The sequence below is a fragment of the Suricata suricatta genome, chromosome 2 (assembly GCF_006229205.1).
Source record: "Suricata suricatta isolate VVHF042 chromosome 2, meerkat_22Aug2017_6uvM2_HiC, whole genome shotgun sequence".
Taxonomy (NCBI): domain Eukaryota; kingdom Metazoa; phylum Chordata; class Mammalia; order Carnivora; family Herpestidae; genus Suricata; species Suricata suricatta.
This window is the reverse complement of record NC_043701.1, coordinates 12,138,591-12,150,627: the sequence shown is the minus strand read 5'-3', so window position 1 is coordinate 12,150,627 and position 12,037 is coordinate 12,138,591. Positions and strand designations below refer to the sequence as shown.

The 12,037-nt window shown below is 41.2% G+C and overlaps 1 protein-coding gene across 3 annotated transcripts in view; it reads left to right on the top strand.

Annotated features, from left to right (window-relative positions):
* The window catches only part of LOC115277969 (maltase-glucoamylase, intestinal), a 103,060-nt gene that overhangs the window by 78,816 nt on the left and 12,207 nt on the right, over positions 1-12,037 (top strand). For all 3 annotated transcript variants that reach the window (XM_029922397.1, XM_029922391.1, XM_029922402.1), the window contains 7 exons: positions 633-771; positions 1,586-1,719; positions 1,851-1,885; positions 1,979-2,095; positions 5,669-5,817; positions 6,428-6,512; positions 7,139-7,195. In XM_029922397.1, coding sequence (XP_029778257.1) covers positions 633-771; positions 1,586-1,719; positions 1,851-1,885; positions 1,979-2,095; positions 5,669-5,817; positions 6,428-6,512; positions 7,139-7,195 — 716 coding nt within the window. The remainder of the gene's footprint in view (positions 1-632; positions 772-1,585; positions 1,720-1,850; positions 1,886-1,978; positions 2,096-5,668; positions 5,818-6,427; positions 6,513-7,138; positions 7,196-12,037) is intronic.

Here is a 12,037-nt window from a genome sequence, read left to right as displayed (position 1 = left end):
TCAAATTTGTTCAAATAACACTTAACAGTGGTAGTGTCCCCAAAGGATTCTCGGACTAAGTTTCTTAATTCTTCAGGCTCATGTGAACTCCCCCGTGGGAGTTTGTTGTGCCACCAGTGGGGGGAAAGTAGCAGCTTCCCCTTATCATGGGGTTGATGGACTTTGGCACTAATACTTGTGTTCATATCTTGGCTCTGGAAATTAGACTCACTATGAATCGTATGACCTTCAACAGATTACTCGATGTTTCCAAATCTCAGTTTTTGTAACTCTAAAGGGAGATAGTGATATCGTTTTTATAGAGTTATGATAAGAATTACATGAAATGATTTACAAGAAATAAAGCTTAGACTGCCTTCGCACGTGGTTAGGTAGGTGTTTGACACTGTGTATCCTCTGCCTTGCCCCTGCTTTCTCCTGGAGAGCCCTGCAGGAGACTTCATGTTGAAAACACCTGTGGGCTCCATTGCAGCTCAGAACCAAGCACATTCCCCTGCCCCTGGGGAGGAAGGAGAAGAGGACCCACATTGGGGTCAAATTAGTCATAAGACCCAGCGCCTGATCCCTTAAAGGGAGGTCAGGGATAAACAGGATTGGGCATGGCCTTTACATCACTAGATCTGTCTCCTCAGATTTGGAGTCCAGGGACAGGGGCCTGAGCAGCAAGACTCTGTGCATGGAGAGTCAGCAGGTCCTGCCAGACGGCTCGCCCGTGCGGCACTACGACGTGCACAGCCTATATGGATGGGCCCAGACCAGACCCACCTACGAGTGAGTTGCTCTCTCCCTTCTCTGGTCCACACGACCTGCAGGGCCAGCCAGTGACTGGTGAAGTTACTCTGCTCTTCCTTTCATGCACTCTCTCAAGGGTTAAGACAATTTAAATTATGACTATGTCACATGAGCATGGAGCCAGGCTCTGCGATCATAGTTAGGACAGATTTAAGTAAGACCTGGTTCTGCCAGTGAGCGACTTGACAGTCCTCGTGGAGAAGACACATATGGAGACACAGGCCATGACCACACAGTGGTCACAGCTGATGCTATGATTAATTACAAGAGGTGAAGGGAACACAGAGGACTGGCCATCTCTTTCCTTAATTTCAAAAGTGACTCATCTCTGTTGGGTTTGTTTGTCTGTTGGTTTATAATTCTTGTTGGAGAGCTAACAAATGATCTACTGAACTATCACTATCCCATTTTGTGAACTCAGTCAATAGATAAGAAGAATTATTCTAAAGAAGCCTTCTAAAGGAATTCACCTTCTTCCTCCCCAAATATCAAATCTTAGTACTTAGTAAATAAGGAGTAAGATTTAGTTATTCCTTGTAATTTTTAGGTGAGCCAGTAAGTTTAGTATAAAGCTCTTTGTAAAACCCTCTGTAAAGGCACGGCTGTTATTATCTCTGTCCTCTAGGGTCAGTCCGTGGGGATGCCATTATGGCTCAGATTTCCGTATTTCCTCCAGTAATGCAGGAGACGTTTTGTCACCACGCCTCGGGCTCAGAAACTCCAGGAGGAGAAGCTCTGTGGCCTTTCCTCCCCTTATCTGCCCCCAATCACTTCCTTGTTCCCCTCCATCCAGAGCTGTGCAGGAGGTGACAGGACAGAGAGGGATTGTCATCACCCGCTCCACATTCCCCTCTTCTGGCCGCTGGGGAGGTCACTGGCTGGGAGACAACACCGCTGCCTGGGACCAGCTGAAGAAGTCTATCATTGGTGTGTGGGCTTGTCCCGAGGGGCCTCTGCTGGTGGGAAGGGGGTTAGGAACCTTGATAAAGAATTCTTGAGTGGGGAGAACAAGGCAGATCAAGAGTACTGCCTCTGACACAGCTGTGGTCTCATTGCAGGCATGATGGAGTTCAGCCTCTTCGGCATATCTTATGTAAGTGTCTTTGGGGTCCCTTCTAATCCCCAAGCAGGTTGTAACATCTTCCAGAAACCAGCAACAGACTTGTTTCCTTCTCCCTTGTTTCAGATAGGAGCAGATATTTGTGGGTTCTTTCAAGATGCTGAATATGAGATGTGTGCTCGCTGGATGCAGCTGGGAGCCTTCTACCCCTTCTCGAGGAACCACAACACCATTGGGACCAGGGTAGGATGTTAGCTCATAGCTCAAAAGTTTTGTATCACTAGGAATACAGCCTCCAAATCTGAGCTACAATTAATACATTCTGTATCTGCCGTGACATCTTCAAAACCATTAAACCCTCACGTTTCTTGTTTGTTTTATTTGATACACTTACGTATTGTGAAATGATTACCACAGCAGGATTAGTTAACACCTCCATCACCTCACACAATTACCATTTCATTTTTGTGGTGAGAGCATTTAGTATTTACTCTTTTAGCAACTTTCAGGTATATGACAGAGTATTGTTAATTATAGTCACCATGATGTGCATTAGATTACCAGAATACATGCATCTTGTATCTCGAAGTTTGTACCCTTTGACTGGCACTTCTTCATTTCTCCCACCCTCCAGCCCCTGATAACCACTGTTCTGATCTCTAATAGATGTGAGGTGATATTTCGTTGTGGTTTTGATGTGCATTTCCCCGATGATACATGATGTTGAACATCTTCTCATGTACCTGTTGGCCATCTGTATGCCTTCTTTGTTAACTGGAAACCCATAATAGGAAGAAAACTGGAATTTCCAAAATACATGGAAATTAAACAACCAGTGGGTCAAAGATGAAATTGAAAGAAAAATTTAGAAGTATCTTGAAACAGAGCAATTGGAAACACAACTTATCAAAACCTGCAGGAGGCAGTGAATGCATTTCTAAGAGGGAAGTTTCTAGTGCTAAACACCTCCACTAAAGAAGAAGGATCTCATATAAAAAACCTGACTTTATACCTCAAGGAACTAGCAAAAGAACTAAGTCCAGAGTTGCCAAAAATCAGAAGAGAAATAAGTGAATCAGGGACCAGAAAAGCCACAGAAAAGATCAACCAAAGAGCTGGTTCTTTGATTGGATAAACAGAATGAACAAGTCTTTAGTTAGACTTGCTATGGAAAAAAGACAGAAGGCTCAAATAAAAGTACAAATGAAAAAGGAGACATTAGGACTGATACCACAGAAATACAAAGGATCACAGGAGACTACAATTATAAGCCAACCAATTAGACAACCTAGAAGAAATGGATAAGTTCCTATGAACATACAGCTTACCAAGACTGAATCAGTAAGAAATAGAAAAGCTGAATAGGTAAATAATTAGTAAGTAAGGAGACTGAATTAGTAATCAAAAATCACCCGCACCCTGTGCCGATAAGCTCATTTCCCTGGTGAATTATATTGAAAATTTAAAGAAGAATTAATACCAAGACTTCATCAAACAGTTCCAAAACATTGAAGAGGAGGGAGCACACCTAAGCTCATTTCACAAGACCAGCATTACCCTGACATGAAGACCAGATAAGGACCCTACGAGAAAACTATAGGTCAATATCCCTCATGAATATAGATCAAAAAAATTTGCAACAGAATATTAGCACACTGAATTCAACACATTGAAAGAATCATACACCACGATCAAGTGGGATTTAACCATTGCATGTGAAGGTAATTCAACATACACAAATAAATATATGTGACACACCACATTAATAGAATGGAAGATGAAATTCATATGATCATCTCAATACATGCAGGGAAAAATTGGCAAAATATAACCTCCTTCCATGATCAAAGCTCTCAACAAATAGGGTATAGAAGAAATGTACCTCAACATTATATAGGCCATATGTGACAAGACAACACCTAATATTATGCTTAAAGGTGGAAGCTTGAAAGCTTCTTCTCTAGGATCAGGAATAAGACAAGTGTGCCCACTGTCACTACTCCTATTTAACATAGTACTGGGAAATCCTAGTCAGAGCAGTCATCAAGAAAAAGAAATGCAAAGTATTTCAGAAAGAAAGTAAAATTGTCTCTGTTTACAGTGCATATGATTTTATATATAGAAAATCCTAAAGATATTATTTAAAAAAACTATTAGAATGAATCAATTAATTCAGCAAAGTTGCAGAATACAAAATCAACATACAGAAATCACTTGTCTTCCTATACATGAACAGCAAATATCTGAAAAAAAATAAAGCAATCCCTTTCATACTAGCATAGGAGGCATTGAATGCATTTCTAATGCATCAAAACTCGATATAATTCTTAGGAATAAATTTAACCAAGGAGAAGGAAGATCTAGATATTGGAAACTCTAAGAAATTCATGGAAGGAATTGAAGAATACACAAACAAATGGAAAGATATTCCATGCTCATTGATTTGAATTAACATTATTATAATGTCCTTACCTCCCAAAACTATTTATAGATTCAATGCAATCACTATCAAAATTTCAATAGCATTTTTCACAGAAATAGAAAAAAAATCCTAAAACTCATATGGAACTACGACCCTGAGAATGATGAACAAAGCTGAAGGCATCATGCTTCCTGGTTTCAAACTATATCACAAAGCTCTAGTAATCAAACAGTATGCTATTGGCATAAAAATAGATGAATGGAATAGAATTAAAACTACAGAAATACAGCTTTGCACTTACTATAGTTTGAGAAGGGAGCCAAGAATACTTGTGGAGAAAAGACAGTCTCTTCAATAAATGCTGTTGGGAAACCTGGATAATCACGAATTCAAATGAATGAAGTTGGACCCTATCTTATAACCACTCACAAAAATTAACTCAAAACATATTAGTAATTTAAATGTATGACCTGTAATAAAACTTCTAGAAGAAAACATAGGGAAAAGCTACTTGACACTGTTCTTGGCAATGACTCCTTTGGACATGACACAAGAAGCACAGACAACATCAATACAAATAAAAAAGTAGGATTATATCAAACTCAAAATTTTCTGCACAGCAAAAGAAAAAATCAAAAAATGAAAAAAAAGCCTATGCAATGGGAGAAAATATTTGTTTTTTTAAAGTTTTTAAAAATGCTTTATTTTGTTTTTGAGAAAAAGAGAGGGTGAATGGGTGAGGGGAAGAGAGAGAGAAACACAGAATCTGAAGCAGGCTCCAGGCTCTGAGCTGTCAGCACAGAGCCTGATGTGGGACTTGAACCCACAAACCACAAGATCATGGCCTGAGCCAAAGTTGGACCCTCAACTCACTGAGCCTCCCAGGCACCCAAATATTTGTAAACCATCTATCTGAAAAGGAGTTAATATCCAAAATATATAAGACACTCATTCAAATCAATAGCAAAAAGCCACAAACAATCTGAATAAAAAATGGGTAGAGGACCCACATAGACATTTTTCCAAGAAGACATACAAATGGTTAACACGTACTTGGAAAGATCATTGTGTTTCAGTGAATCGGATTCCTCAGTGTTCTTTACATTACTTTGTTTGTTTGTTTAGGCTGTGTTGTACCAAATATATCCCCAAAAGAATGTCTTATGGAGAAATTTAATCAGTTGTCTTGGGAAAGCTTCAGTGACTTCTTTCAGTATATTAAGAATATTCTTAGTCTTGTGAAAAATAACCTCTAAAAACAGTATTCTTAGTGTCCTCTATAATCAATTTCAGTTTAGCTATATATGATCTTCATTAGTAATAAGCGTTCAGTGACTTCCTTGGGTCCCCAGGTCCCCATAGTGAGCTCTAAACATTCTTGTGTCCTCCTGTAGAGGCAAGACCCTGTGTCCTGGGATGCAGCCTTCGTGAATATTTCCAGACGTGTCCTGCACACCAGATACACCCTGTTGCCGTACCTCTACACCCTGATGCACATGGCCCACACGGAGGGCAGCACTGTCGTCCGGCCTCTTCTCCATGAGTGAGTGTCAAGCTGGAATCGCAATGTCAAAGGAATAATATCATTCTATGTGGTGGCTCTTGCAGAAAAAGTTCCTCCAATTTAAATTAAAGACACAATTGTCCTTTGCCTTAAGCTTTCTGGGCACAAACCATACATAATAATTCCTTTTAGCACAGTGTCAGTCATGTACTAGGTCCTTGGCAAAAGACTACTGAATGAAAAAATTTAAAGTGATACAATATAGCACAGAATAATTTCTTTCTAAGTTGCGCATAAGAATAGCTACCTATCTTTTGTAGCCGCTTGAGTCACAAAACAAGGCCAGATGTGAGGGATGAAGATGTGAGGGCTGAAGGCCGTTCTTGCCTTTAAAACGTGCGATGGTTAATAAACATGGAGGAATTGATAGATGAGAACATGTCTAAGTCCATCCATGTCTGGGGTTTGAAGAACATGGTAGCCAGAAAGTAAGTATACAGCTGGTTAAAGGGAGACGTAGGGAAAGAGTAAGGAAGATGAAGAACGCAGCTGGATTCCTACTTGGGTCTGAACTTGAGGAGTTTCTTCCGGGTCTTGACCTGAGGCCCTGTTTGGGTCCTGATTGTGGTACCTTGGTTTCTCTTTCCAGGTTTGTGTCAGACCGGGTGACCTGGGATGTGGACAGTCAGTTTCTGCTGGGCCAGGCCTTGCTGGTCAGCCCTGTCCTGGAGGCTGTGAGTAGGAAGGCCTCTGATGCGTAGAGAATTACAGCTGTGGGGCCCAGTGACTGGAGGCGACAAGAGGCCTGGTCTGCTGGGGCTCCTGGGATGTGGTCTCTTACTCCATTAAAACAACTTTTTCAGGATCGTTTGAACCATGCGCATAATCTTGTTGCCAGCCAGCCCTTCCCTTCCTTCTATAAGGCATCCTCAGGAAGCAAAAGCACTATCTTCACTTTTTCTATTGATGTATAGATTTTTGATTAAAATACCAGCCAATTGCATTCTCTCCAAAACTTACTGCACTAATCATAATCCCTGAAGTACTGGTACCATAAAATCTACAAAATTTTTTTCTGCCCAAGACCCAAACTCAGTTTGTCTCTTTAGAGAGAATATGGGGTGACTCTATAAGCAAATGATTTTCCCCCAAAGTTCGGATCCCAAAGGGCTTTATGGAAACTGCCAGTTTGGGGCAGGCAAATCTCTCGTTTGGGGAGAAGGGAGGGAAGAAAGGCTTCCCCAGCACTGCTGGCCTCTTAAAAAATGAGCATGTGGGTCCAAGGCCACCACTGTTGTTTTGACCCTTTTATTGTACAAATTGGTTACCTTGCCCAAGCCTTGCTTGTGTTTCATTTTAGAATGCCAGAAACGTCACTGCATATTTCCCTAGAGCCCGCTGGTATGACTACTACACGGTAAGTTTTTCTGATGATTCATCCAACTTGGGAAAAATGGTAGTGTGCACAGGCTTTAGAATCTGACAGCCCACTGGTCAAATTCTGGCGCTATAACTCATTCGCTGTATGATCTTAGACAAGTCACTTTTAACATTGTAGCCTCAGTTTTTTTCACCTGCAAGTAGGATAGAGCACCCTCCTCATAGAATTGTTATAAAATAACTTATTTTGTGAGTGCTCTTTATGTATGAGTTTTTATCTTTACACCACCTCTATTCACAATGGTGTGTAATGGCAATGCTGGAAGACACTTGAAATTGTACTGTAAACTGTAGATTTTGTTCAGATCGTCCCTTACGAGACTGTAAGTTCATATGTATAGGGGCATTTCCTCTCTGTCTTTTTATTAAATGTCTCCTTCTATAGGGGAGATGTTCAAAGAGTTGTTAAATGTAATCTCCTTAGGCAGTGTGCAAAATGCACACGGAGGTATGGCACCCAACCCTTGTGTGTGGAAGCAATGCAGGTGCATGCAAAATGCAAGATGAACACATCATTCTCTGTCCTAGAACATTTGCAGGCCAGGCTGAGCCCGGGAGACTCCGCTGGGAAAACAGGGCCTTTCGAAGCAACCGCAGGGCTGTTTACTCCTGCAGGGACACAAGTCAGGCTTTGATTTTTGAGGAAAATCAAAGGAGGCATTTCCTCTCCCTGTAACGGGCCAACCCTTCTGACTTTTCAGCAGAGGGCAAGGCAGAGGGCTGGCAATACAGCAAAGGGGAACAGCAGCATACTCTAGTTCCTTCAGTCAGTGGCTTTGCTGTGGGATTAGGGATTAGGTAAAAACTGTCCAAGGACAATGGAAGTCTTCCTCCTTTTCTCTGTTTCATGGAGCCCTGAGTCCTTCCCTGACACTCACCCCATCACACACTTTTTTTTTTTTTCTGGGCTGGATCTGCCCTCTGGAGGCCCTAGTTAGGACTCTCCTCTGTGCTTTCCAACCAGGGCTTTCCAGGAGGGAGCGGCCAGCTGGTTTTAAGTGACCTAGCCTTTGTCCCGAATTTGCATGCTGTCTGCCCCATCCACGAGCAGTCTGTGATCCTGAGTAGAGTGAGGTTCCCTGGTGCAGCAAGTGAGGGGCCTGGGCATGAAGTTTGAAAAGGGACCCCTTCTTAAGGCGGAGCCAGCGTTTGCATGACCCTGAGAGTGAGCACTGCCTCAAACTGCACCGTAGGCACCTGGCTTCTTTCACTCTAGCCCCAGCCTGACCCGGGTGCAAGCCACCTTACTGAGCTCCCGGTTCTGGAAGACCGGCAGTTTCCCCGCAGAGTTCCCCTTCTAGCCTGGAGCTGATATTTGCGTGTCTTCAACGCTCGTGCTTATGTACATAATCATATGTACTATATGTAAGAAAGTGATGTGTGAGACCTAATGACAGTGTCCTGACATTGCTGATTTTATACATGGCTTTTAGATAAAAGAGTTTGGTTGAGGAATGAAAGGAAAAAAAAAGTCACTTAGGAAGCCACAGATTGATGGAGCTAGACATGTAGAAAAAAAATTAAGTTTTGATGTTAAATTCAAATGAAGATTCCATGGTTGGGATTAATGGAAAAGTGCCTTCTTAGTTAATCTCCATACATTTCGGTAACTACTTTTGTATGAGAGCAGAAGTTGGCCCACGACCAGCCACAGCCAAATCGGATCCATACCTGTTTTTATAAATAAGGTTTTATTAGGACACATCCATGAATATTTGTTTACTTATTATCCACAATAACTGTACTCACAACACAACAGCAGAGTCCAGTGGTTTCACCTGAGACCATCTGGCCTGCAAAGCCTGGAATACTTACTATGTGGTCCTTCATCCACAAAGTGTGCCGATTCCAGCTCTAGAGGACATGCATGCACTATGAGACCCAGTCCACTATCGGATCGTGTGAAAAGGAACAAATTACTTATGCAGTATAAGGAGCATTGTGGAATGTTAAAACATGGCATCAGAATTTAGAAGAAGAGATGCAGATGTACTAAAGGATTAAAGACCCCCAGGGGGAATATAAGATTGGAAAGGTACCTTGAAAGACATATAGGGTGCCAAAAATACACTAGGAAAGTGGAAACACCTCTGCTGATAAGAAGCCAGACATTGGAGAAGGGCAAGCATTGGAAAGTGGAAAGTGAAATTTACTGTTTTTCCTATTTCCCAACCCTTGGCTCCCCTTCCAAAGCTAACCCCCATTAACAATCTGTTATATATCTTTGCTGATTAAAATACGTACATAGATTAGCATATGTGTATTCTTTTTTTATTTACACAAGTAGTGTTTTATGGTACATGCTCTTCAGCTCCTTGATTAGTTCACTGAATAATAGTTCTTGAAGATCCCCCCAAGTGCCCTTCTCCATGCCTATTCATCCCCTTCCTTCCCCTCTCCCCCTCCCCCATCAGCCCTCAGTTAGTTTGTTCTCAGTATTCAAGAGTCTCTCATGGTTTTCCTCCCTTCCTCTCCCCAACTATTTTCCCCCTTCCCCTCCCCATGGTCCTCTGTTAAGAGTCTCCTGTTCCACTTATGAGTGAAAACATATGGTACCTGCTTTCTCTGCCTGACTTATTTTACTTAGCATCATACCCTCAAGTTTCATCCACATTGCTATGGATGGCCAGATTTTTTTTTTAAATTTTTTTAATGTTATTTTTTTACTTATTTTTGAGACAGAGAGAGAGGCAGACACAGAATTGGAAGCAGGCTCCAGGCTCTGAGCTGTCAGCACAGAGCTCGATGCGGGGCTCAAACCCACAAATGTGAGATCATGACCTGAGCTGAAGTCAGAAGCTTAACCAACGGAGGCACTCAGGTGCCCCCAGATTTCATTCTTTCTCATTGCCATGTAATATTCTATTGTATATATAAACCACATCTTCTTCATCCATTCATCAGTTGATGGACATTTAGGCTCTTTCCATGATTTGGCTATTGTTGAAAGTGCTGCTATGAACATTGGGGTACATGTGCCCCTATGCATCAGCACTCTTGTATCCTTTGGGTAAATCCCTAGCAGTGCTCTTGCTGGGTCATAGGGAACTTCTATTGTTAATTTTTTGAGGAACCTCCACACTGTTTTCCAAAGTGGTGGCACCAGTTTACATTCCCACCAACAGTGTAGGAGGGTGACCATTTCTCCACATCCTCGCCGGCATTTATAGTCTCATGATTTGTTCATTTTAGATACTCTGACTGGCGTGAGGTCGTATCTCAGTTTGGTTTTGATTTGTATTTCCCTGATGATGAGTGACGCTGAGCATCATTTCATGTGTCTGTTGGCCATCTGGATGTCCTCTTTGGAGAAGTGTCTATTCATGTCTTCTGCCCATTTCTTCACTGGATTATTTATTTTTCAGGTGTGGAGTTTGGTGAGTTCCTTATAGATTTTGGATACTAGCCCTTTATCTGATATGTCATTTGCAACTATCTTTTCCCATTCAGTTGGTTGCCTATTAGTTTTCTTGATTGTTTCCTTTATAGTGCAGGAACTTTTAATCTTGATGAGGTCCCAGTAGTTCATTTTTGCTCTTGATTCCCTTGCCTTTGGGGATGTGTTGAGTAGGAAATTGCTGGAGTTGAGGTCAAGGAGGCTGTTTCCTGCTTTCTCCTCTAGGGTTTTGATGGTTTCCTGTGTCACATTAAGGTCCTTCATTCATTCTGAGTTTATTTTTGTGTATGGAGTAAGAAAGTGATCTAGTTTCATTCTTTTGCATATTGCTCTCCAGTTCTCCCAGCACCATCTGCTAAAGAGGATACTCTTTTCCTGCTTTGTCAAAGATTAATTGGCCATACATTTGTGGGTCCAGTTCTGGGTTCCCTATTCTATTCCATTAGTCTATGTGTCTGTTTTTGTGCCAATACCATACTGTCTTGATGATTATAGCTTCGTAGTAGAGGCTAAAGTCCAGGATTGTGAATCCTCCTGTCCAGGATTGTGAATCCTCCTGTTTTGGTTTCCTTCTTCAATATTACTTTGGCTATCCAGGGTCTTTTGTGGTTCCATATACAAATTTTAGGATTGTTTGTTCTAGCTTTGAGAAGAATGTTGGTGCAATTTTGATTGGCATTACATTGAAGGTATAGATTGCTTTGGGTAACAATGACATTTTAACAATGTTCATTCTTTTGATCCATGAGCATGGAATATTTTTCCATTTCCCTATGTCTTCTTCAATTTCCTTCATAAGTTTTCTATAGTTTTCATCATACAGATCTTTTACATCTTTTCTTAGTTTTATTCTTAGGTATTTTATGTCTTTTTCTGTGTGTGTGCAATTGTGGATGGGATCAGTTTCTTGATTTCTCTTTCTGTTGCTTCATTATTCATGTATAAAAGAGCAACTGATTTCTGTACATTGATTTTGTAACCTGCAACTTTGCTGAATTCATGGATTAGTTCTATTAAGCTTCTGGTGGAGTCTGTCGGGTTTTCCATGTAGAGTATCATGTCATCTGTGAAAAGTGAAATTTTGATTTCATCTTTGCTGATTCTGATGCCTTTTATTTCCTTTTGTTGTCTGATTGCTGATGCTAGGACTTCCAGCACTATTTTAAACAACAGTGGTGAGAGTGGACATCCTTGCCTTGTTCCTTATCTCAGGGGTAAAGCTCTCAGTTTTTCCCCATTGAGGATGATATTAGCTGTGGGCTTTACATAAATGGTTTTTATGATGTTTAAGTAAGCTCCTTCTATCCCAGCTTTCTCAAGGGTTTTTATTAAGAAGGATGCTGTGTTTTATCAAATGCTTTTTCTACATCTATCGACAGGATCATATGGTTTTTATCTTTTTTTTTTTTTTCGGTTAATGTG